The sequence below is a fragment of the Lethenteron reissneri genome, chromosome 24, assembly GCF_015708825.2.
Source record: "Lethenteron reissneri isolate LAM-NWPU_2019-01 chromosome 24, ASM1570882v1, whole genome shotgun sequence".
Taxonomy (NCBI): Eukaryota; Metazoa; Chordata; class Hyperoartia; order Petromyzontiformes; family Petromyzontidae; genus Lethenteron; species Lethenteron reissneri.
The window spans coordinates 19,765,908-19,792,990 of record NC_083802.1 but is presented as its reverse complement, the minus strand read 5'-3'; the positions used below and the strand labels follow the sequence as shown (position 1 = coordinate 19,792,990).

General features: G+C 58.2%; 1 protein-coding gene across 2 annotated transcripts in view; it reads right to left on the bottom strand.

The window, feature by feature from the left end:
• PCSK5 (proprotein convertase subtilisin/kexin type 5) overlaps positions 1-27,083 on the bottom strand; it is a 42,450-nt gene that overhangs the window by 14,703 nt on the left and 664 nt on the right. For both annotated transcript variants that reach the window (XM_061558627.1, XM_061558628.1), the window contains exons 2-10: positions 26,387-27,026; positions 15,626-15,730; positions 14,982-15,095; positions 13,356-13,499; positions 12,060-12,136; positions 7,401-7,489; positions 2,627-2,799; positions 1,588-1,800; positions 714-814 (exon numbers count right to left, since the gene is read on the bottom strand). In XM_061558627.1, the coding sequence (XP_061414611.1) occupies positions 714-814; positions 1,588-1,800; positions 2,627-2,799; positions 7,401-7,489; positions 12,060-12,136; positions 13,356-13,499; positions 14,982-15,095; positions 15,626-15,730; positions 26,387-26,590 (1,220 nt within the window). In that variant the 5' untranslated portion in view covers positions 26,591-27,026. The remainder of the gene's footprint in view (positions 1-713; positions 815-1,587; positions 1,801-2,626; positions 2,800-7,400; positions 7,490-12,059; positions 12,137-13,355; positions 13,500-14,981; positions 15,096-15,625; positions 15,731-26,386; positions 27,027-27,083) is intronic.

The following is a 27,083-nucleotide window of genomic DNA, read 5'->3' as shown; positions in this document are numbered from 1 at the left end:
GTGGCTGGCCAGCAACCATGCCCGGCCATGTTTGTCTCTCTCATGGTGATGTTTATACACCAGGTACTCGTGTAAATTCTAGTTGACCTAGGGGAGGCCCAGGACTGGTTTCAGATAATCGTCACCGGTGTTGGTTGTGAGCGGGAATCGAACTCGGGTCGCCGAGTTCATAGTGCAGCGTCGCGCTAACCACTACCCCACCGCTCCCCACACACAAGTACACACACACACCCCTACAGGCACATCACACATCCATGCAAACGCTCAAACTCCAATAACATCAGCAACAGGAACCACATCTTGGCAATACGTGACGGTGATGTCACCACGGCGATTGTGCCAGCTCGCATGCCCCCTCATTGATTCCACGTGAAGCGGTGGAAACATCGCTGGCAGGAGGTCAGTGGGATAGACCCAGGTGTTATGGTGTTGACTGACAGATGTGATTAGGAGTGGCAGATACACCAACCCTCACACTTACACCATTGCGCTCACACTCTGCACCACGCACACCCCTTCACGCGTGCGCACCCTCACACACCCACGCACACGTCTCGCATGCAAGTACGCACGCACGTGCACATGTGCCTTTATAACTTTGGTGACCCAGGTAACTCTTGCAAATTAGTCTCCTCCCCTGGTCTCTTAAGTCCTTGCCTGGCTCAACTCGAAACCAAACCTGCACCCCCCCCCGCCCGCCCCCGCCCACTCACTTGGCCTCGAGGGCAAGGGCGATGATCCCGGCCGCCATGGGCGCAGACGCCGAGGTGCCCGTGTGGCCGTCCGTGCACTTCTGCCGCAGGTCCGTCGTGATCTACGCTCGCGCAAAGCACGCGGGGGGCTGTTTGTCGCTGGCCCGCGTCACGTCGTCGTCCTCACGTGGGCGACCGTGCTCAGTGGCCGCGTGAACAACGACAAGGCCCCGGCAGACGGTGGCGCCAGCCACGCTCGCAGACGCACACGCGGCCCCGTCGACCTCTGGAACAACGTCCGCCGTTCGCCACCGAGTGGCGGTGCTTGTACCAGAATAGGTGCGCCTTGAGGCCACGTGGAGCGTCGAAGGGTTGCTTGTTGGCAGGTCACGGGACAATACCCAGGTGCCGTGGCCTGACCGACTAGATGACTGGAAGATATCCCGCCTGTGCCCCCCAATGTGCCACACCGACACTCACGCACGCTTGCCTATTGCGGCCTGCGCTCCCGATAGCTACGCCCAAAGCCGTCCCCAGGATACGGCGAATTGGGGCGACCGCCCCGGGCCCCGCGCTTTGAGGTCACGGTGTCAGTTGTAATACTGCGGTTTAGTTTGAAGGGGTCAGGGCCCCGCAACCCCCTATAGACAGCACCGACTACGCCACGGCGACACACACAGACGCACGGCTGAAGATGCGTGCACGCTGTGAACCCAACCCTCGCACCCCCAACTCGGCCCGCAACGTTCGGTGCAACGTTTAACACTGAGCTCTGGTTGTTATTGCGTTGACCTCTCCTGCAGGATACTGCACAGTGCTGATAACGGACCTCGGGCTGACAGGGAAAACGCGTCTGTGTTTGGTCTCTGATGGAGGTGGTGGAGGCTCCACTCACGATCTTGCGGTCATAGGCCTCGCCGCTGCTGTAGGTGGTGGCCAGCGTAGAGGCGCACTCCTCCAGATACCAGGGCTTCTTGCCGCTCTCCGTGGAGCTCGAGATGGAGATGGTGAAGATGCTGTTGGTGTAGCCGTCGCACGAGCAGTGGTCGCGGCTGCGCCCGCCGTTGCCCGAGGCCCACACGTAGATGGATCCGAGACCGCCCCGGCCCTGGGCACGCGACACGAGCATGGCACGGCTCAGTGGCGCTGGAGGGTGACGCCGTCGCGTTGGGTCGATGCAGAGCAAACTCGTTAGGAGACTCGGTTCTAAGCGAGTCAGAACAGTCTGAGCGTTTGTTATCGCACGCTTCTACGAGCCCAAGTGCATCGCGAAATTCGCCACGCTGACGACACACGCGGCGAGCTCGCTGGAAGTCTGCTTCAGACTCGACGATGGAGCCATAAAATCTGCCACCGGTAGGCGCATCGCGCGGGTGCAGCAAAAGCAGCAACAGCAGCATCAAGAGCAGCAGCAGCAGCAGCAGCAGGATCACAATGTGGGCTGCTGGTCATAGACGGCGTTGATCGGGGTCCGTTAAGGCCGCTACGCACTAGGAGTTGGTGAATTGCAGACACAGCCACTCACCCAGCGCCCCTTCAAATGTTTATTTGGGGCAGTGCAAAGTTACGCGGACCATGGTTTAGTGTTCCTCGTGGTACTATACACACACGTGCATGTCCACGTGCTGACTATACACAGCAATTACAAAGGACTATACACACAAACAAACACACAAGTACGCACACAAACACAGAAGTCTATTTCCTCTCTAATCTCACCCAGGGTGGTTGCCGAGTGCCACGAGACTCCCCAGACTCCCTGGCCAGGTGCAGACTCCCCGCGTGGGGGCCAGGGGGAGGGGGGTCTGTGGGGGTCAGTGTGGGGCCAGGGGGGGGGATCTGTGGGGGTCAGTGTGGGGCCTGGAGGGGGGGGGTCCGTGGGGGTCTGTGGGGGTCTGTGTGGGGTCTGTGGGATTCCGTGGGGGTCCGTGTACCTTGCGGATGCCGGTCTCGAGGGCCCGGCGAGCGAGCGTGGCCGGCCCGTCCACGGTGCGACCGTCGTCGTCGGGACCCCAGCTGGCGCTGTACACGTCGATGTGCTGCGGGTTGACGCTGAGCGCCGTGGCCTCCACCATGTCCGTCACCTCGCCATCCAGCATGCGCACGCCTACGCACGCGCGCGCTCAGTTGGGCAGGTGCGCAAGCTCGCAGACAATCGCGACTGCACGCCGACGCTGCGACGCCCACGCATGCAGGCGCACAATTGTGCATCCACGCGTGCACACAAACACACGCGTGCACACAAACATACGCACGCACGAGTCACACGCACGAGTCACATGCACACATGGACCTGCACGAATACAAACGCACAGGTGTAGTGGGGGCAGCCTCTTCATAGGGCAGAGGGATGATAACGATGGATATGGACAAAGTTTACAGACACCGGGACACTTGCGATTTTCCGGGCTGATTATGGATGATGGGTAGTAGTGGTGGTGATGATGGATGATGGTGGTGGTGATGATGGATGATGGGATGGCTATGACCGTGATGGATGATGGGCGGTGATGGATGAAGCATCATGATAATTTTGACGACGTTCCAAGTTTAGCAGCCACCGACACCGAGAGATGTGTGGAGAGTGAAAGTCCGAGGGCGGCTCCTCGTGTGGGACTCAAACCCCCGCTCCGGGGTTAATTAGAAGGCAATCATCATGATCATCATCCGCCTAGCGTCAACCGGCCAGACCACACAGCGACAATAAGAACAAAGATCCCCCGTATAGCATTAACAAACTGTTGGGGCAAGTGCTGTTAGCACATATGAAGGCCGGCACGGCACATGCCAGACCGCCTTTGTCTCATTAGTGGAAATGTTTTAACACATCGCGCTAGATACTCATTTGAGGCCGAGTCAGCCTAGGGGAGGCCCAAGACCGGTTCAAATAATCGTCACTGGTGTTGGCTGTGAGCGGGAATCGAACCCGGGTTCGTAGCGCAGTGCGCTAGTCGCTACACCGCTGCCCCCCAACGCACACACATGCACACAAGGCACACACAAAGATCCCCCATATAGCCTTAACAGACTATAGGGGCAAGTGCTGTTAGCGAGCACCTATGAAGACCGGAATAGTATACGAGAGGGTGGGTGGCCAGCACCACGCCCGACCGCCTTTGTCTCCCCGGTGGCGATGTTTACACACGACACCAGGTACTCATTTGAGGCTGAGTCGATCTAGGGGAGGCCCGGGACCGGTTCAGATAATCGTCACTGGTGTTGGCCGTGAGCGGGAATCGAACCTGTGTTGCCGGGTTCATAGTGCAGCGCGCTAACCACTATACCACCGCTCCCCAACGCACACACACAGGCACACACACAGGCACACACACACACAGGCACACAGAACAAGCCGAGGCGAGGCGGTTTGTGTCGCCGGTGTCAAGGGAGCCGAATGTTGATGGTGTTTAAGGAGCAGCCAATGAGCCTGGAGGCACCTGTCCCGAGAGGGACGGGGGGGGGGGTGCCCAGGCAAGTCAGGGTTAACCACAACTACTGCTAATAATTATAATAATAAATAATAACTGTGCAACTATTCGAGACAGGAAGAGCCGGCACCACCCGACGGCACGCACGTCTTCAGGAGAAGCACTTCACCTCTTTGCACTCACGCGGCCACACAGGCACAGATCCCCGTGAGGCCTTGCAGGCTGCCGGGAGCAAGTGCCCCCTCATGTCAGCTCATTGGCAGCGACGGCGCAGATTTGCCCACCACTCAGCCAGTCTCACGGCTGCCCTTGGTCCCAATGCCTTCTCTTGTGAATATTTCACCGCCACATCGGTCCACGTGTCTTTCTGTCCTCCCCTACTCTTCTTTCTCAGCATTTTCACAACTTTGTGTGTTTTTGTGTGCCAATGCTGTGAGTGAACTTCTATTAAAGCCAACATGAGATACGAGGGAGCGGTGTGGCCAACGCCACGCCTAGCATCCAACATCTCTCCAGTATTGTTGCGTTTACACAGCACACCAGATGCCCATGAAGGCCAAGCCGAGCTAAGAGAGATCATGGACTGGTCCAGATGTCTCTCGCCAACGTCGTTAGCCACAGCAAGGAATCGAACTCAGGGGACAGAGTTCACAGATCAACGCACTAACCACTGCACCACCACCGCAACCCCTGGTGATGGGGCCACACACTGACGTGCACTCGCAGGTCCACCCAGCCCACCCACCCAGCCACAACACTCACTGGGCTACCAGGTGATGAGATATGCACAAGGCCACCCAACACCCCCACTCCGAGACCCTGACACAGAGGTGCACTGCTTGCAGGAACTCGCATAACCAAGTCCCAGCACCGTCCATGCGCCCAGTCTCCCTGCAGCTCGGCAGCCAAGCCGGGTTGAGGCTGGCCTAGTGCTTGAATGAATGGCCACCACTAGGGGCTTGCCAGGTGCTGCAGGCGTGGCCAGGAGTTGGCGGTACCGGGGTTCTCCGGTTTCCTCTTCCCATGCGGAGCCAAACTCCCATTCGTCGTGGCACTGGTCAAGCATCAATGTAGCAGGACCCTCCTCAAATATTCCCGAGACTCTTTGAGGCTTTGCTGGGTAAATAATGGCCTTCTTCATTGTTACCATTATTATTAGAACCAGACATCACGGGTCATCCGGCGAGAGTGACTGGCAGATGCGCCGCCTGCACTCTGCCAACGTGCCAACAACTCGCTGTGTTCTGTGTTTTATCCTCCCGACGCTCTGCTGATTGTTGTGAGCGTCGCTCCTCCACGACACACTCCCACACAGCGTGACTCATTCCCTCAGGGCTGCCTCACTCACGAGGCTTCACCTCGCAGCCGCCAGCCAGCTGCAAAGAAACGGGACATTTCCACTAAAATACCGAAATGCAGAAGGGACAGGATCGGGGTTTTATTTTGTTAGCTGACTGCAGCTAAATTAAACCCTTAACTCAGCCCATGAGCGTGATGTAACTCTGACAAGTAACTACGAGAACAAATAGGAGCGCGGCACAATTGACATGATTTATGGGGAAACTTTACGAGAGCAAAATGGGATTTGGTTTCAGGGGGAAAAAAGTCCACAATTGTGATTTAGTCTACAGTTTAAAAGCTCGAACGTAGTACGAGCTGGAGTGCAGCCTAGAGAACGTGTTAAGCATGCGTGCAACGTGCATGCAGCGTGCACGTGTTCAGAGTAAACTACGTGTGTGTAGGGTATGTGCACTCGTGTAGAGTGAGTGTGGAGTGTATGCGTGTGTGGAGTGCGTAGGGTTCAGGGTGTGTGTGTGTTTAGAGTGCGTGGAGTGCACGAGTGTGGAGTGCGTGCGTGTGTGGAGTGCGTAGGGTTCAGGGTGTGTGTGTGTTTAGAGTGCGTGGAGTGCACGAGTGTGGAGTGCGTGCGTGTGTGGAGTGCGTAGGGTTCAGGGTGTGTGTGTGTTTAGAGTGCGTGGAGTGCACGAGTGTGGAGTGCGTGCGTGTGTGGAGTGCGTAGGGTTCAGGGTGTGTGTGTGTTTAGAGTGCGTGGAGTGCACGAGTGTGGAGTGCGTGCGTGTGTGGAGTGCGTAGGGTTTAGGGTGTGTGTGTGTTTAGAGTGCGTGGAGTGCACGAGTGTGGAGTGCGTGCGTGTGTGGAGTGCGTAGGGTTCAGGGTGTGTGTTCAGTGGGAATTGGAGGAGGGGGGGGGGGTCCAATGCATTCCTCGCAGCTGTGCCGCATGACTCCAGCCGAGGTCTGTGTCCTAAGGAGGAGGACTCAACGTGGGTTTTTTCCGGGCTGCGTTTGCTTTTAATCCGAGCGAGAAACCTCGGCGTGAACTTGCTCTGGTTTCCAAAATTCCTTCAGACTCCTCAGACAATCGACTCCCGCGCCAAACCCAGACGCTGCCCGGATCACACGTGGAGCGGCGGTGGCGGCACAGAGAGACTGGAAATGCGCTCACAACAACATCTGTGCTCACGCACTCGCTTACTCACCGACCCACGCGCACGCGCACGCACGCAACAGCCTCAGATGGTGAGACAGGAAAGAGAGACATTGTCTCACTGGTGAGGGCTTCTCTGGGCTCCAGGCCCCCATCTGGGAACAGCCCCCCCCCCACCCCCCGGTGACGTTTCTAATTGGAACAGGCCGAGCCGAGCGGTGTGGCCGAGACCCTGAGAAGTACCACGGCGTGCTCCCGCGCGTGGCCCAGTGGGTAGCGCACTGCACGATAATCCTACCGCAAACGTCAGCGACAAGGAATCTGAACCGGTGCTGGGCACCTGATAGATCGACTCGGATTTAAATGAGTGCCTGGGTGCGGTGTGAGAGGAATCGGTGTTGGGAAGACAAAGGCGGCTGGCCATGGTTCTGGCCCCCACAGTGCATTTGTGAACTGTGCTCACTCGCAGCACTTGTCCCAGTCGTCTGATAGAGGCTATGATGAGCACCTTAGTTTTGTGTGTGCAGGTGTGACCTTGTGTATGGGCATCGCGTCAATGGGGAGCATGACAGTTACAGGAAAAGTGACTCAGTGGTTTGTGAACTGTGCTACGATCTCGGTGACCCGGTTTCGATTCCCGGCCAGTGGCCAACATAAAAGGAAAATGGTATCGGAATCCGTTCTGGGCCACTGCTGTGTCAACTGGAGCGTCGTGTACACAGGCGCTCTCCAACAGCGCCTGCCTCTGCAGTCTGTAAGTCCACGCTGGCAATCTGTAGCCGTGCGTGTCGCTGCGGGTGTAGCTGCGAGTTTAGTTGCGGTTGCCGCGTACCGCCGATCCGCGCGTTGTACGCCACTCCGGAGACGCAGATCGAGTTGTTCGCCGTGGCCGCCACCTCCCCGGCACACCTGGTCCCGTGCCTGCCATAGCAACGGGGACAAGCGTCGCAACGTCGTCAACACAACAACAACAACAGGAGCAGGAGCAACGCACGCACGCGGCAAGGACAAATATCCCCCCTGTAGCCTAAACAGACCGTCGGGGCAAATGTTGTTAGCGAGCACCTATGAAGGTCGGCATGGCACACAAGGGGGTCGGTGGCCAAAACAAACGCGCACACACACACGGACACACACAGACACGCACACACACGTGGCCGTGACCTTCGCCCGTGCAACAATAATTTACCAACCCCCCCCCCCGCCCCCCCGGCATAAACAGGAGACCAGCGGCGCGCACACGCTTCATGCCGCGTGCCGACAAGAGACAGCGCCACTGGACCGACGTCAACATTCGGAAGGGAAGACGCTCCCAGCACGCGGGGCCAGACGCCGGACTTCTCCAGAAGCGTTGCATCAAAGTAGACGTTGAGAACACCAATATATGGTTTGAAATAACTTGTTTTTATAAATACAGACACACACGGTATTTGAGACATTCGGGCATAGGCTCTGGAGCCCGTGGCCATCGCCAGTCTCGACCTCAGCCGTGGCGACTTCCAGGCGGCCAGGATGACCTCGCAGCCACGAGAACTCCCCCATGGGAACACGCGAAATGTGGCTCCCCGATCCGAGCCCGCCTCTAACAGCCTGTCGGGGCCTTAGGTGCTGTTAGCGGGCACCTAAGGACGCCGGCACGGCGCCCCATGGGGTTGGTGGACTTCACGACCGGCCGCTTTTGCCTCCCGAGTGTTGCCGTTACGCACCGAACCAGGTACTGATTCGAGGCCGAGTCGACCTAGGGGAGTCCCCAGGCTGGTTTAAATATTTGCCACTGATAGTGATCGTGAGCGGGAATCAAACTCGGCTCACTGGATTTGTAGCGCAGTGTGCGAACCGCCGCAAGGCCGCTCCCCACACACACGCACGCACAGCAGAACAACACCCCCTAGAATGTCACACCCCGATCGGCATAGCTCTAGTTCGGCATACCCAGAAAACAACCAGGACAGCACAACAAGGACGGCAGAACCACGATGGCATAACAGCATCGGCACACAGCAAGGGCGGTACAGCCGCACTGCGCGATGCTCGGCGCTGCGTCTCCGCGTCGCTCCCCCCGTCAACTGCGCTGCTGCCCATCCTCGCTGGGAAGAGAGTAGCGATAGAAACAGAAACTCCGTTCATGAGAAGTTAGGAAACCCGAACGCAACCTCTCACCCACAGAACACCGATTCATCACGCGTGCACTCGCACACGCACGCATGTACAAAGACAAAGATCCCCCATATCGCGTGAGCAGAGTATTGGGGCAAGTGCTGTTACGGAGCACCTATAAAGGGCAGCCCAGCACATGAGGGTGGGGGGGGGGGGGTGGCCGGCAGTACTGAGGTTTACACACCACACCAGGTACCGGTGCAGACAACCGTCACTCGTGTTGGGGGCCGTGAGCAGGAATGGAAACTCGGGTTGCCGGGTTCGCAGCGCAGCGCTAACCGCCGTGCACAGACAGACACACGTGCGTGCATGCGTGCAACGCATGTGTACGTACAACAACAACAAGCGCCATGACTTGACCACGGCGCTTGTGCCAGGCTATGTGCACGTTGTACGTACGCACACATACACACACCTTTAAAAGACACGGGGACGATGTATTTGTCATATGTATATATATAATATCAATTTCCATGAAGAATAATACAATCTAAATAACAATAGTATTATATTTACCAACGAAAGTCACCACTCTTCAAGAGGGTCCTGCTCCACAGGGGAGGAGTCCATGGCAACAAGAGACAGCACCCCACGTGGTGGTGGGGGGGGGGGGGCGACCCTCCCCATCCACACAACGGGGGGGGGGGTGCTCGTGACCCCCCCCCCCCGTAGGATTCCCAATGGCCCCGCCAGGCCGTCCGGTGGGTCTCGGCAGTTTCACAAAAATCTGTCCGCGATTCCGCCGACCCCACAAACAGCCTCCCTCGCGCGATCCGGGGAGCCGCGGATGCAGGCCGAGGGCGCCGTTTCGCGAGCGTTTCTACATTTTTCTCCAAACGTCGCGTTGCGTACGACGAACGAGCGCGGCGCGATGGATGACGGCGCCTCGCTCGCGAGCTCCGGCTGTGGCCTCCCCTGGGAGACTCTCCCCTCCTACCAAAACGCCTCGCATTTCACTCCAACCCTGAGACACTCGAAATGCAGAAAAGAAATCTTGAACTCCGACCTCAGAAGTATTTAGGCCGTGGTTTTCTCTGGGACAAAAACGTCGTCGTCACCACCGTTGCGTAACTGTGCGACCATGGGAATGTGGAATTTCTATCGCCGCTGGTCGAGGCGACCGTCTCCCGATGCTCGTTTGCGTTGGGAATCGCCGGATCTCTCTGGCGTCGACCCGGCACGTTCGCTTCGTTGCGCGTGCGCCGAGGGGCGCCATTCGCATTTCACGAGCGCGGTCCGCCCCAAAGCCGCTCGTGCCTCCGCGGCTCCCTCGTGCTGCCGGGGGGCGCGCGAGGGAGCCGCGGAGTGACGCGGCTCAGCGGCGGCGGCGGCCAACAGCAACACGGCGGCACGAGCGCGCGGCATCGCGTTACTCCGCGCCCCCGTCGGACCCCGACGAGAGCGGCTCGAGCACACAGCGCGCATTCAACGTCCCCGCACTGCACAGCGCGGGTCACATCCGCCGGGAGCTAACAGCGCGCTGGGGGGGGGGGGGGGGGGGGGGTGAGGTAGGGTGGCGGCACGGGGAGGAGTTGGGGGGCCCGGGACGGTGATGAGTGGCACGAGAAAGCTGCAGTTCACTCCGGGAGGCGTACGGAGGTGTTGGACGGTGCAAGGTATTGAGCGGGGCAGCGAGTTGTTCGGCAGTGGGGCGAGATGTCACGTGGCGCCAAGAGGTAGCAGCCGACAAAGGTGTTGGGTGGCACAGGCAGGTGATGAGTTGTCAAAAGGTTGTCATGGACGGCATGAGATGGTGGTGGTTGGCTCAAGTTGGAATTGGGACTGCCTTGGGGTGGCGGTGCGCGTGTGTGACCTCGCTGTCCGATGCGCGTTCGGGATGTGCGGTGTGTTGTTTGGCACGATGTCCGACGTTTCGCTTCATCTGCTGGAAAGCTCCCTGAAGAAGCTCCCACCCAGCACGTGGAGCAAAACGTCGGACACGGCACTAAGCGAGACGCACGATCGGAGAGGTGCGGAAACTGCTGTTTGGGGAGCCGGGCCGCTCGTCACACGAGCGTGGCGGCGCCACGCGTGTGGCGACTGACCCGCCAGCCCTGCCGGCCCCTGCCCTCGCTTACAGAAATCACACCGGCGCTTTCTTTCGGAGTCGTTCAATAATTTTCGATGGCTTGTTGCCAAGGCTCATGTTTTTAAATTGATCTTTTATCTTCGCTGAAGACGCAAGTGCCACAGGGTGCAGGAGATTCCCTCGCACCTAGAGGCTGCCTCTGGGGTAACACCATCGTGCGGACTGCCTTCTGGATAGCGCTTCGTTATTCTTGAGTTGCTGCTATTGAGTTATTTCAAACTTTTTCTCGCGAGGCTAGAATCACCCCCGGCTCCTCACGCATGGCTACCCCCCCCCCCCTCGCTAGGGATGGAGTCTCTCACAGCAGCAGGACCACTCAGCGCACACATCCTCAGCGCACACCCACTCAGCGCACACATCCTCAGCGCACACCCAATCACCGAACAGCCCCTCACCCCATAGCCTCTCACCCATCACCCCGTGTTCCCGTACAAACGCTGTCCCAATATTTGCTCGGCCAAAAGTCAGCCGGTCCACCCGGGCGCAACACAACAACAACAGCAGCGGCGGCAGCAGCCTTTGATGGCACAGAGTCTCGTGACTCGTTTGCGAGAGGGTCCCGCTCGGGGTGTTTGGCCGATTCGCGGTGGAGGAAAATTCCACCGTGTGTGTGTGGGGAGCTGTCGACCAATGGTTAGAGCACTGTGCTACAAATCCGGCAAACGAGGTTCGATTTCCTGCTCAGAGTCAATACCAGGGACGATAATGATCTAAACCGATCCTGGGCCTCGCTGAGGTCGACTCAACCTGCAATGAGTAAGTGGCGCGATGTGGGAACATCAGCACCGTGGGGACACGGTGCGTCGGGCTGGCCACCTACAGCACTTGCCCAAAAAGTCTGTTAAGGCCTCTTGGAGTATCTTTGCCTTCGTCTTTTGGAACCCCGAGTGCCTTAAGAAGCCACGCGCACACCCGGGATAATCGGGTCGAGAGGTTTCAGTCACCCACTGCTTGTACCGACTGCGGAAAATCGGCCACTTGTCAGCAATGGGTGCGGTTCGTTACGCGACCCATCAACCCTGAATGCGAGTCACCGGATCACAGGAGCACGATGCCGCAGAGAGCTCGCAGGCGCCCCAGGGCCGCACACCCCGGCAACATCATCACGCACCCCGCCGGGATGGCACACCGCCTGCACACCTCCTGCACACCGCCTGCACACCGCCTGCACAGCGCCTGCACACCCCCCGGTCTGCACCCCCCCCACTTTTGACCGCACCCCCCCCCCTGGGACCGCACCCTCACTTGTTCTCGTTGCTGATGTCGTAGCGAGGCATGGGGTCCAGGTCATCTCCGTTCACGTCGTAACTCGCCAGTGGGTCCTGCCAACAAATCACAACGACGAGGATGACGATGATTTGGACGACGATGATTTGGAGATGATGACCGCACGCATCGTTTACGCAAAAGAAAGCGTCCGCCACGTCAGGATCCACACGGCCTCCACAGGGTGTAGGGGCAAGTGCTGTTTACCAGTAGCACTGATGGAGGCCGGCACGGCACATGAGGGCGTGGGTGCCCAACACCACGCCCGGCCGCCTTTGTCTCCCCAGTGGTGATGTTTACGCACCGCACTAGGTACTCATTTGAGGTTGAGCAGATCTAAGGGAGGCTCAGGACAACGTGCTCCCCTCTCCTAAATACACTCGCACCGACATACACACACACACCACACTCCCACCGACACACACACACCACACTCCCACCGGCGCACACACCACACTCCAACCGACACACACACCACACTCCCACCGGCACACACACCACACTCCCACCGACACACACACCACACTCCCACTGACACACACACACCACACTCCCACCGACACACACACACCACACCACACACTCGCAGGTCCTCATTAACGCCCCTTTGTGTGGTCCAGGGAGGCACCGCCCCCCCTGCTCCCCCTACCCTCTGGGTCCCCCAGAACCGGGGTCCACAGGAATGTTGAGTCAGACGCGGGAATCTGCTGCGGCACCACTGTGTGTGTTACATTATAAAAACACGCTCCACACGCACACACACAACCACACGCAAATCCACACACACAACCACACACACAACTACATACACACACACAACCACACACATACACAACCACACACGCAAATCCACACACACAACCACACACACATCCACGATCTCCCGTGTCACCCCGCAGACCACTGGGGCAAGTGCTGCGAACGAGCGCCTATGAAGGCCGGCACGGCACACGAGGGGTGAGTGGCAAAACACCACGCACGGCCGCCTTTGTCTCCCTCGTGGCGATGTTTGCATACCGCACCAGGTACTCATTTGAGGCCGAGTCGACCTAGGGGAGGCCCAGGACCGGTTCAGATAATCGTCACTGGTGTTGGTCGTGAGCGGGAATCGAACCTGGGTCGCCAGGTTCGTAGCGCAGCGCGCTAACCGCTACACCACCGCTCCCTACGTGTACGCCCATGTACACGCACACACCCGTACACGCACACCCACAGACGCGCACACCCACAGACCCACAGACCCACAGACCCACAGACGCGCGCGTGCGCCCTCACGTAGTTGTCGACGAGGTCGGGGTGGTTGCGCTCGATGCCGTCGTCCAGGATGGTGACCACGACGTTGCGGCCCGTGTAGCCGCGCCGCCACGCCGCCATCACGTTCATGTCCGAGCGGCAGTTGTAGCCTCTGTCACTGCAGTTCTACAGCAGTACGGGGGCAGCACGGGGGGCAGCGAGGGGGGCAGCACGGGGGGCAGCGAGGGGGGCAGCGAGGGGGGCAGCGAGGGGGGCAGCGAGGGGGGCAGCGTGGGGGGCAGGGGTCAAGATGGAGGTAGGGGGCAGCACGGGGGGTAGAGTTCAGCACAGGGCACAGGTCAACATGGGGCTGGGGTCAGCGGGATGTAGAGGTATCAGGGTAGCAGAGCTCCAAGTACCTCTCTGATCCCACAACCATTGGCATTCGAGTCAGTGGTGGCAATTCCACATTCTTTTGGAAGGGGCAGTCTATCCACAGAAAATCACTTCCTTCATAAAAGTAACCTCCACCATAGCTTCCTCGCAGATATACGACGATCACTTGCAATGGTCGGAGAGCACGATTTGATTATTTCGTCTAATCCATTCCGTCAAAATAAAAATTTGCAGCAAATTTGGGAAAATAAAAAACACAAATGGAGCATCGGCCCGGGAGGTCGTCGCTATCGCAAGGATCTACCGCTATCGACGGCTCCTTACAATCAGGGCTTCACCCCCCCCCCCCTTGTGTTTCCGTATAGCCGACAAGCTGGCGAGGAGTAGGGGTCCCCGTGGAGTGGTGACCCCCTTGGGTTGGGGACCCCCGAGGGGCCCCATGGGGTGATGACCCCGGCGGGCCGCGGTGCGAATAACGCGCCGCGAGCGCTGTCCTGCGCGATTAGGGGAGCGCGCGTCACAGCCCCACGCACGCACGCGCAGCGGGCGACGTGTGTGGTCGGAGGAACGCACAAAAGACAAAGATCCCCCGTGTAGCCTTGACACACTGTTGGGGCGAGTACTGTTAGCGAGCACCTAAGAAGGCCGGCACTGCACATGAGGGCGTGGGTGGCCAACACCACGCCCGACCGCCTTTGTCTCCCCAGTGGTGATGTTTTTACACACCGCGCCAGGTACTCTTTTGAGGTTGAGCGGACCTAGGGGAGGCCCAGGACCGGTTGAGATAATCGTGACTGGTGTTGGCCGTGAGCGGGAATCGAACTCGGGTCGCCGGGTTCGTAGCGCAGCGCACTAACCACGACACTACTGCTCCCCACCATGTAGATGTACTCGCACATGCACACATGCAGACAACAACAAAAACTGCGGTTTGCCACTAAGTGACGGTGATGTAACCACAACGCTTGTGCCAAGCTAGGTGCGCTTTGAGGACACGTGAAGTGTGGAAGGCTTGCTGGCAAGCGGTCACGGGACAGACCCAAGGGTTATGGGTCGACTGAGATGACTGGCAGATAGACACCCAAATATGCACAAACACACAGACACACAGAGACTGATACTGACAGACCCAACAAAACTTACACGCCCAATTCTTTGCTCCCAATTACAGAGCAAATGCTGCACTCTCCCCCACACTAAAAACTCACTATTATAACTGGAGCACGACTCATACACCCTCACAGATGTTCTCTATCCCCACCCCTCACTCACCAGGTACCACATGCTGGACCACTTGGGGTCGTTAAAGAGGAGCGTTGCCACGGAGACCGTCTTGAAGTCGCGCTTGCTCCTCCTCCGCACCACCTGCTGCTCCACCCACTCCACCTGCGAGCACGCGAGAGCACACACGTGTTCACCGGGTGTCCGCACGCTCACCGAGGGTGCGTGCGCGCATGCGTGCGCGTGCGTGCCTCTACCGGGGGTGCGTGTTCAGGCGTGCGGTGTCAAAGTGGTTCCCATTATTTTGTGTTTGAGTCTCAGTCCTGTTTAATTACCACCAATTCCACCAGCACCATCATCACCACCACCCACCACCACCACCACGACAGTTATCAATCATCGTCACCACCACCACCACATCATCACCACCCCTGACTATCACGACCAAAAGCACTTCAATCTATCACCACCATCAATCATCATCACCATCACTAACCACCACCATTGGGATCTACGGATGAAATATGCCTTGAAAATGTAAAGTGTTATTATTCATCTATCACCACCATCATGTTTGCGCGCATGTGTGCGTGCGAGCGCGTGTGTGCGTGGGTGCAAGTGCTCGTGTGTGCGTGTGTGTGTGCGTGTGTGTGTGTGCGTGTGCATGTGTGTGCATGCCAGCGCGTGCATCTCACCTGGGGCTCTGCCTCGATGAAGGTGTGGGCCCCGCGGCTCCTCACGGTTGCTCGCTTCATCACCCTGCTGTGGTGGAAGTGGTAGTAGTCCCGTAACGAGCCGATCTGCACACACGCACGCACAATGCCGCGTTCAGCCACACGGCAACCCGACCCAGGTTCGACTTCGGGTTCCAGCCGCCCCACCACTACAGCGGGCTCTCAATACTCAGCAAGGCGATGATCTCGGCCACACCGCCAATGACTGCACAAACAGTCCGTCAAGTCACAATGTTTCACCTGCAAAGTTTTTCGAGAGGTAATATGTCGTGTGCAAGGATGTCCCCTGAAAATACACAGTGAACGCGTGGCGACACCCAGTTTAAGCGTCTAATTATATAACCTACACACAATAAAGTGACATCAGAGGGAGACATGCATGTGTGTGTGTTGAACTTATTTCGCACCGAACGTGGCCTAACCGTGCCAAATCGGAGGTGCGGGGCAAGGACAAGAACACTAAACACAAAAGGCAGTCCTAAAGAAATTAGTTTTCAATCGAGATTTAAAAGTGCGAAGCTCCCAGTGGCTTCCGAATATCGAAAGGGAGAGCGTTCCAGACGGCCGCAGAAGCGCATCTGTGACGTCAACTCTCCTGCCATTCCATGACACGCGAGGGTACACTGCTCGCTGCAACTGGACAAGACCGGTAACGTGATTGCAAAGGTGCCCTTGAGAGAGCGACCACCGCGGAGATGGGCGATCACGTGGGCGAGGGGGGACTTTATCCAGCAGTGGATAGACCATAGCTCAGGATTACGATTCCTCGACGTCAAGGAGTGGACAGGCCTACTGCCATGATGATGATGGTGGTGATATTGACGACGATGGTGATGCTATCGATGATCTCAGGGAGCCGATGCCCAAGGCGAAGTAGGCACTTATAGTTTATGCGAAATCATGGTTGGCTAAGAATGTCGTCAGTGACTTCAACACCCACAGATGGGGGTTGGGTGTTCGTGCATCCCTTGCCGGGTGAGTGTTGTTGTGAGTGCCATCTTTAATCACAGCCCTTTCTATTTAAACGCTTCCTGTTGTTGTTTAGGTTCCTGTCCCCCAGCGGACGCAGGAACCCCGAACGCTCTCCGCAGGGGGCTAACGGTGGGGGGGGGGGGGGGCTAACGGGGGGGGGGAGGGCGTAACTCGAGTCGCGGGGCACGGTGAGGCCCACGGCGGATGCACCCCCCCCCTCCCCCTCCCCGCACCTTCCTACAACTCGAGCCTCCTCCGCCCAGCTCCGTGTCTGGCTGGGTGTTCACCACAACCTCGGAGCACTCCTCTCACGCACACGCGGCGCGCGCTCTCTCCGGGCGTTCACCGTGGGACGGGATTTCCCAACATGTGCTCCCGGCCCAGGTTCTGGGAATGTATCCAGCGCTTCGCTGCGATTGAGCGGCTCTGATTAAATAACCACAACCAGATGGGGACCCGCGGACGCCGCCTTCCAGCGCTCGCAACGGAGACCCGTGGCCCCGCAGCAGATGCAGAGGAGGGCCTCGCTCAAGCGGCCGTCATCGCGGCCGACGTGGAAGGGTCAAGGCGCAGCCCCGCAACGGCTTGCTCGCGCTGCTGCCCGGTGGAAGGGCCTCCCTTTCCCCTCGCGGTTGGCAGAGGAGATGAGCGCGAAGGATGAAAGTGGTGGATCGGATGCGGAGGGATGGCGAATGAGGCGACTGCGATGAGAAGGGAATGGGATGGGGAGATGATAGGACGTGTCGAGGGCGAATGGGATGTGAAGGTGAGATGATAGAGCTGATGGAGCCGATGGGTGAGGATGTGTGGAGGATGTGACGCGATGGCACGACGCCTGGAGGCGCGAGTGGTCGAGGATCAACTCGGCTTTTCAAACTCAAGCGCTCGCGGCAATCAACGTCACATCAAACAGAGCTCGCATTTAAACAGCGCCCCCCCTCCTCCTCACCCCCCACAGCCCCCACGCTTTCATTAGCGCCATTAGCAACCAGAGCGACACCCTCATCGCAGCAGCCGCCCGCGCCGCGATTTGCATTGATGGGGTGTGAACGCCATCACCGCGGGGGGGGGGGGGGGTTGTGCGGGATTAGGGAGGGGTGTGCCCCCCCCCCCACCACCGCACAATCCTGCACGGCCCCCTGTCCCCCCAGGGGGCCTCCCGAGTTGGAGACGAGGGGGGGGGGGAAGGCGCGGTGGTCCCCCCCCCACCTCAAGCTGTGCAGCATCAAGGGGACGCGACGTCTTTGAAGGCGCAGAGCCAATTTCAGAGGCCGGGCCGGAGGTGGGAGGAGGAGGGGGGTGGCTGCGTGGGTGGCGGTGAGGGGGAGTGGTGTGGGGGGGTGGGGGCCTCTGGGGGGTGGGGGGTCCCAGGGTTTTGAGAGTTTTGAAGCCAAGACGATTTGTCTTCTACTCGGCCGGGCTCCGTTTGGAGCGCTCACCTCTGCTAGTGGCTGTGGCGGAAATTCCACGGCCCTGGACCGAGGGCCAGACTCCCAGGGCGACATACTCGCGACGTAGTTTTCATTTGTTGCTACTCACGTCTAAAATCCACCGCATTCATGTAAACTGTGTCTATATGTGTGCGCATATCACACCGCAGAGGAGGTGGTGTGGATGAGGGTGTGGATGAGGGGCAGTGTTAAATAATGAAGAGCGGTGAAGGATAACGATTGTTAACATTGACAATGCAGGGTAGCGATGGGGTTACGGTGAATGAATGATGGATGATGGTGATGATAACAACAGTGATTGGCAGAGCCGACTTCTGACCGGATTTGACCTGGCGACCTGTGGCCAGAACGCTGGGCGCAGTTGACCTCGTGTCTGCTCCATTGTGACCTCGGCGATGCTCGCTGCACGCGGCGTTGTACTCGGCAAGGCCAGGAGCCACGGGGGCAGCCTGGAGACTGCGCACGAGAACTTGCGAACGGCGTTGCGGCTGGTGTGGAACACAGTCCCATATTGCGCATGGAGTGCTGCTGATGATGATTATGATGTTTAATCTCGCGTCATTCACGCAGATCGCGTCTTCACGATGCTGCACCACTTTGACCCCACGCGGGGGTCATAACCCAGCAAAGGTCATGACCCCAGCATGGGTCATCGTCATCTCCATCAAAGTCACACAGCTCCGAAGTGCCCATTCGCTGTACTGGAGTCATCATTATCGTGCCTTTGCCAAACCACCGCCGGACGAAAGCTCCACCAAGCCGCGTCGGTCGTTGGACCATGCTTCTCCCACGCTGCCACTGATGTGGAGTCGTAGCCCTGGGAGTCGAACTCGCGCGGCAGAGCTGCTGTGTGCGAGAACCACCGTGCCGATAACGCTCGACCACCCAATCGCTTGGGAAAAGCGTGGACGATTGACCCAGCGCACGACGGCCGTGGCTGGGATCGGGTGGAGACGCGGCAAGACGCAGGCAGGGAGGGAGGGGCGGCATGGAATGGCGGAGGAGTCTAGGATTATCCTTCACATCACTGACATATTCTGTTTCACATTTCCAAGTTCGTTATTGTGTTTCATTTAAACTGCGGGTTAATTGTGCGTTTACCTATTTCATGAAGAACGTCGTTCCGTGCTGCTTGCAGTTCATTACTCAGCTGTATTTGTTTAAATTTCCAGTATCCCGTTTCTCCGTTGTTTAATTATCCGGGTTAAAAATCGTGTTCACTCAGGAGCACGATTCTGGATGGAATCTTGTTCAGCCCCATGTAAATACACTGCTGGATGAATGCATCTCCACTCGCCGTGTCCGTCAGAGGGGTTGTTTGACCATACTTCACCACGCCGGTCAGTGCGGCGGTTCATGGGCACGAGGGACCGCTCAGAAGCCACTCGCTGCTGACGTTCGCCGCGACCAGGAGTCGAACTCGGGTCACTGGGTTCCTTGCAGCGAGGTGCGAACCGCCGGACCACCGCTCCACCCTCAATGGACTCTGATCTGGCTTCAGGCGACCAGCCAAAGACATCGCAGGATCGCGAGAGAAGCGACGGCATGGGGAGGTCCTTCATCCAGCAGTGGATCGATCATGGCTGATGATGACGACGATGCACCAATCAAGTAATCGATCTGCCGAGTTAGAGAGAGCATCGTCTCAGCTGGCGGATATCTGTGGGTCGCGTGGACCTGGGTCAAAATCTGGAGTCGACCGCAGACATGCGGGTGAACGGGTTCTGGCACCGGGGTCCCCTTACAGCCCCCCCCCCCCCCAATTCCACAACCCCTCCCCCCTCCATAGTTCCCACCTGCATTCCTGCGCCTCCCTTTTCGGCGAATTCTCGCGAGGAGCTGGACAGGACAATCAGATAAGAAGGCCCCAGAGAGAACGGGGAGGCCTGCGTGGCCCACGTGCAGGAAGGCGACGCACGCGGCCCCGGAGCAGTGGCGCGCGTGGCTGGCACGGGGGCCCGGTGCAGGAGGGGCCGCTGCTGCACCGCCTGCACACCACTCCACGGCTACAACGCTACCCTGGATTCGCTCACCCCCCCCCCCGTCCACGCAGAGGGGAAGCTGCGACCACCCCACGAGGCAGACGTTGGCTGCTGGTTTGTCTCAGAGCCCGGGCGAGGGACGGTGATCGCTGTGGAGATGCTGCGACTGACGAGGATCGTGGAGGAGGAGGGCGGGGGGACTCAGCCATCAGCTGCCCGTGCCTCAACGCCCGCGTGTCCCGCCGGGATGTTTGAGGACGATGTGGGTGGCCAATTCTGGGGTGTGTGGTGACGATGACGTGATGGTGATGGTGATTATGTGTGAGTGTTGATGATGTTGACGTGATGGTGATGTGTGGGGATGATGATAATGATCTTCTTGGTTCTATCGGTAAAGTCACGTAGAATGGAAATAATAAAAAAATAAAAATAAAACATAATAAATAATTCTCACGACGTTTCGGACAGAGTCTTTATTATGTTTTATTTTTATTATTTTATTATTTCCATTCTACGTGACTTTACCGAAAGAACCAAGAAGATGAATCCCTGCAGTCACGAAAGCTTTAAATCGAGATGATAATTATGTTGACGTGATGGTGATGATGATGTTGACGTGATGAAGATGACGTGATGGTGATGCTGGGGGGGGGGTGTTTGTTGGATTTGGAGAGAGGAGTGGGGTTCCTGGGAGTGCGCGCCACTCAGGCCGAGACTCGCCACAACAACAGCGACACAAACAACAGCGACACAAACAGCAGCGACACAAACAGCAGCGACACAGACAGCAGCGACACAAACAGCAGCGACACAAACAGCAGCGACACAACAACAGCGACACAAACAACAGCGACACAAACAACAGCGACACAAACAACAGTGACACAAACAGCAGCGACACAAATAACAGCGACACAAACAGCAGCGACACAAACAACAGCGACACAAACAACTCGACAGCTGCGTCCAGTCCAGCCGTACAAACACGACCTTGAGATATTCATTGCTGCCACAGCAGCAGCCACCACGCGTCTACTATGGGGTGGTCACAACAACGACTGGAATGAGATAAGGGGTGTGCCTCCCACCCTCAGCACGCAGAATGAAGTTAATACACTCAGCCCATCATCTTCATCATCTTTGGGTGGTCGATAAGAGAGTGATGTACAATGCTGTGGAAATGGCCAGCGATTTGACTGACCGTCCTCTAGACTAGCCCCCATCATGGGAATGTGGGATTTCCATAGTCAGAGCGATCCACGAGTTTTTGCTGCCGAACTCTGTAACATTTCTCACAGATTTTGGCGCGATCGTGACGAGGTCATCAACCCGACCGCCTTTGGAGCCATTCGCTCAGGGGGTGACGACGATGAGATGACGTCCACCTACTTGCGCAACGTATGATTAAAATACACCGCTACCACCACCACCACCACCACCCTCAGCCATTATCTATCCACTGCTGGATGAAGGCTTCCGCACGCGGTCGCCACCCGTCACGTGCTGCTACCGCCTGCGGTGGTCGCCGTCTCCTCGCGCGCGTCATCCCGCACGACGAGGGATGTGTCCTCGTCTCTCTCTTCCTCTCTCAACATCGTCAACATCGATGGGCGACGTTGCGTTTGCCGCTGCCGCTCTCGTGATCGCGGCAGTTTCAACAATCAGTGCAAGATTCCTTAAGCACCCCCCCCCCCCCCAAGGATCTGTCCACCGAGCACGTTACGTGGGCAGACACGGCAGTCCATCACAAAGTCCGTGCGGTGGTGGGCTAAAGCGTGGACTCTTAAGCTCTCCAGAGCTCCCTCGAGCGCACGCCCTTCCACCGGCGAGACATTGCAGGGCTGCGCCTTTGCCTTCGCCGCGGCTGCCGGGCGCTGGACGCGGGGCGATGCCTCAAACTCGGCACTTCGTTCACGGCGAATTATTTCGTTTTCTTCCGGGCAATAATTCGCTACCGCTTCCCCGAGGGCATTCCGAGTGCCCCCACCCCACCCCCCCACGGCGATGGCAAAGTCCCAGTGGGTGGGGGGAGGGGGGGGTCTCCGGGGAAAGGGAGGGGGGACGAATTAGGAGCTGCTGGTAATGGACGAGCGAGTTTAATAGCCCAGTGATGGCGTTACTGCCCGATTGGGAGCGAGGAGCCTCGTTTGCAATTGCCCATTATCGTGGTCACGGCACGCCGAGGCCTCTAGGGGGTAATGTAACGACACATGCCCCCCCCCCCCAGTCCCTGCGCGAGACCCTCTCGTACCCGCACGGCTCGAGGCGAACTCGCTGTGCCGGCGAGGAGGAATTCCACTGCAAGAGGCGGCGCCCCCACACAGGTGGCGGACTGCGGCGACGATGTTCACCGCGGCGACAGAACCACCCACGTTCTATTCACGCACTTGACCCACGTGCGTCTCAGTATCATCATCATCGTGATTATTAACAAGCGCCGGGACCCTGACGGACGCTCTCCGCGTGCAGAGTCCTCGCGGTCATGTGCCCAGTGCGGGGGTCGTCAAGCCACGAGGGGGCTCCAGGTGGGGGAGTCGGCAGAACGAGGCCGACCCTCACCGGCAGCCCTCCCTCCCTCCCTCTCGTCGTGGCCAGCAGACCTCCACTCTGGCAGCGAACTCCTGAACCACGCCGCTACCGCTGCTGCCGCTGCTACGGCCGCCGCTGCCGCCGCTACCGCCGCCGCTGCTGCCAACACACGCGACGGTAGAATATCCGAGCAGTGCCATATTCGCGGTGACGTCACGACGGACCTTGTGCCAGGCTAGGTGCACTATTCACTCCCGACCCTACCCCACACACACACCCCAGTGATTCGATCGCCACGATTTAAGCCTGCGGTTAGATGAAATAATTAACTATTTTTCATACAGCGGTGCATAATAGTGCGTCTAGTATTGAGTGCATTTGATTTGCCACACGGATGATCACGTTTAAGCCAGTTTCCCTGCTATTTTACAAGAGAGATCCCATAGTACGTGGGTTTAGCAAAGATAAAAAGACAGACACATCAACATTGCAGAGAACGAGTGACAGTGTCATTAAGGAATATTGGACAACGAACAAACGAGGTATTTTGACTGTTGTAAACGGATCGCGCGTGAATAAAAACACAGTGACAATCTCGATGACAGCAAGAGGCGTGCGGAAAGGTTAGGTACGTGTCAAAGTAAGCTCTGCGTTTTTGACTCTTTTCGGACATACGTGGCTATCGGAGTGACGCGATTCCATGGCATCGCACACACGCGATTCAATGCACGTATCGCCAATCGAACAGTTGTTGGTAATCGACGAATCGAGATTGTGTGAACGGCCGTTGGTAGCCATGAAGCACGCCGACCTGGCAGGAGTCATCGTGGACTCAGCACGAAGCTGCCAATGTCAGGCATTACCCCCCACCAACTCCCTCCAACAGAGGTAGTCATGGACAGCGACAGATGGGGTTAGAGCTCGGGTTAGCGTTAGAGATCGGGTTAGCAGGAGAGAGCAGGGCCAGCACCAGTTAGTGCGAGAGCGAGCACTAGGGCTCGAGAGGGTGCTCGGGCTTGGCGTTAAGTATTCGTGCTCGGGATAGTGGTCGTGTCAGGGTTTAGAGAATTACTGCTCGCGGGAGAGAGAGAGAGAGAGTTCGTGTTCAGGCGAGAGCGAGCGGTAGCGTTCGGGAGAGAGTCGCGGGCAGGGTTCGCGCTCTGCGCTCCTCCCATCGCTCGTCCACGTGGAGCCCCCCAGTCGCGGAGAGGCGCTGGGTGATGTGGCCGCGTCCCCATTCCACAGTCCCCCCCGCCCCCTCCTGCTACGGACAGAACCGATGACCTCACGGGCCCGCGAGCTACCACGACCCTCGCGGTCTCGTGATCCCACTGGCACCCTGGCCTCGTGGCCCTCTCGGCCGGGCGGGGAGGGCGCTGGGCGGTGGGGTGCGGGGCGCCGATTGTGGAGGGTCCGTGCGGTATTCCGCGCCCTGCCTCGACTCGAATTCCTGGCGCTCCGTTTAAAAGCCTCGAGATCTCAGGGTCAAGTCTGATGCCAACACAGCAGCCCCAGCGGCAGCAGAAGCCGGGGAAATAGCAGCTGGAGCCGAAACAGCAGTCGCCACAGTAGCGGCATCAGCAGGAGCAGCCCGAAAAGTAACCACAACTGCATCCGCAATAGCTGCAGATCCATCAGTGGCAACAGCAGGAGCCCCGGCAGAAATAACAGCTGCTGCTGATTTGCAGCCAAATCAGCAGCAGTCACAGCAGTAACAACAGCAGCCACAGCCATGCGAGAAGGCAGATCAGCAGTCAGAAATTCTTCAATATCAGCATCAGCCCTATCAGTAGCCGCGGGAACGTCAACATTTGCCACAGCAGCCCCCTCGACAGTAACATCAGCTTCAACAGCAACCTCAATATCAGCCTCACCAGCAGCAAAGTCGTTGTAATAGCAGCCTCAATAGTAGTAGTGACAGCAGGCCCAATAGCAGCTACATCAGCCGCAACAGCAAAAGATCCAAGGCACAGAGAATTGCTGCAAGGGTTAGAGGTGGTGGGTGGGTGGCAGGGCCAACCTCTTCCCTTACCCCCCCCCGCCGGATCCCGAACTCAGCTCTGGGACAGCTCCCGCAGTAATTAAGCCCTGGGTGGTGCAAAGGGTCAGGCCTGAGGCTGGGTGGGGGGAGGGATGGTGAATGTGTTGAGCAGAACTAGTGATGCGTTTCGGGCAAACACACTTTGTTAAAAGTCAAAATTAAATCTCAGTTGTGTTGGAATCGCGATCAAAGCACTCTGTGGCTATTTTTAACTGACACAAAAAATTGCAGTTCCAGATTTTTTTCATTAGACCCCCCCCCCACACACAACTACCACCCCCCAAACCCCCATCCCCCCTCTCCTAAAGAGCCCCAGCCACCCCCAAGACTTGGAGTAAATAAATGGACACGTGGAGGGAGCAGCAGGGGTCGGATGGACACGGGGATGGCGGTGGCACGCGCGGACCAACGAGATCTGCACCAAGCGAAGGGTAAACCACCACCCACTACAACCACCACCCACTACAACCACCACCCACTACAACCACCACCACCACGAGGGTTAACATGCACCACGGCCACACGTGCCCGCGTCACGTGTTACGTAACATCATGCGGAGTGTAGTGGTCGGAGGTTTTTCGACGCAAGCTTTGTGACTTCACATATGACTGCTATGTTACCCCGGCAGGGGATGCAGCCGTGGTGTAATGGTTATCACACTGGATCTGTAATAATCTAGAGGTCGTCGGTTCGGTTCGACCCAATCTCCCGGTGTGACAATGGATACAATGGGCGCGTTCTTGAACTCAACCCCGCTTCTGTCCGTCTGCCCAACAGCATCAAGCGGTAGACCACGGTTGATCGATCGGATGGGCGCGTGTGGTGGGGTAAACTGTGAGTACATCACCCCTCTTACAAAACGTCTGGCCAGCGTGTAGGTCGATGGTCTCTGGAGGGGCTCTCCAGAGCTCCTTCTCGCGGAGACCCTTCCGTCAGCAGTAATGTGCGTACGCAATTGCAGGGCTGCACCTTGACATACGTTACACCACAGATAGGTGTACAACAGCTGCTGATGATAACAATAATACCACCACCACCGTATTTATCCAGGAAATCCTCAAGAGTTGTATGGATCTTTGTCAAGAGGGTCCTGCACTGAGATATTTGGCCAGTTTAGTTTTGAAATAATGCGCTTCGCGTTTCACGTGGGGGGCAAACTGAAGTGCCCGGGGGAAAGCCACAGCGCACATGACCCCCCCCTCCACACGCTTTCATGAACCCACTCGCTCTACTGGCTGCCATCTCCCGGCCACTTGTCAGCCCAAAGTGTGTGTTAGCGCGTCTTAAAATCTCTTCTCCGTGATCCATCAACCCCTGTGCCTCCTAAGATCTGGATCACCGCGGGCGTGCACCACCACGATCGCCACCACGACCGCTACCACCACCGACTCAACTCAGGTGCCCTCGCGAGTAAACAGCGCGGCCATCAGGCGTCGGCGCACTCCGAGCGACACTCGTGTGCGAGAATTTCAGCTCCAGCTCGACGTCGCATTCGCAACAAAGTAAACTCAAAGTAGTTCCCCGATCAGTCACGCCATCGTGGAACGGTGCTCCATCTCCCTTTCTACAGCCCTGAATCGATCAGTGTAAATGTCCACATTCTCACGGCGAGAGCCAGTCAATGCCACCCACAGGATTAGCCACTTGTTGAGTGTACACTCTGACGGCACACGCACGCACGCACGTCGCATGCTGCCCACGTGTGGTGCGCGGAGTTGGTGATCGCGAGTGTGCGTGTGGCCTCACCTGGCCCAGGTTCATGTAGCCGTATTTGCTGGCGATGCGGTCCGCCTCGGTCGTCCCACCCGTCACCTTGACGGCCCAGTGGTTCGTGAAGACGGCGGCGAGCGAGGGCCGCGCGGCGTGACTCAGGAGCAGCCCCAGAGCGCACAGCCAGAGCCACGCGGACGGCCGCGGTGAGGCCGGCATGGTGCGCGCGGGTGGCGGCATGGGGGGCGGGGGGGTCACGAATGAGCGCGCTCGATGTCCACTTGGCCCCTCGGGCCTCCTTTCACCCTCCTCTCTCCCTGCCTCAACAGCAAAGAGTTTTTTCGCTTCACTCCTTCCCCCTCTTCGCTCGTTCTTCGCAGACTCTTCTCGCCTCGTCCGTCTCCGCTAGGCAGGAACCCTCGCTCACTCTGCGGCAGCTCTGCGAAGGGGACCCCGAATGCCTCCGTCCCAGCCCGGCTCACAAGATCCGCATGATCGGCGCGGCGGCGGCTCCAGGAATCACCGTGGGCTGGTTCTGGCTCAGCTCGCTCCTGGGTTGTTCACGATGCCCCTCCCCCCGTGCCCTTCGTGTCCCTGGTCCCCGCTGCTCACCTCGGGGCGCAGGAGACGGAGAGAGAGTGCAGGGGATGCGCGATGCTTCCCGTGGCTGCGGCTGCTGCTCGAGCGGAGAGGAGGGAGGAGGAGCAGGAGGAGGAGGAGTTGAAGAGAAACA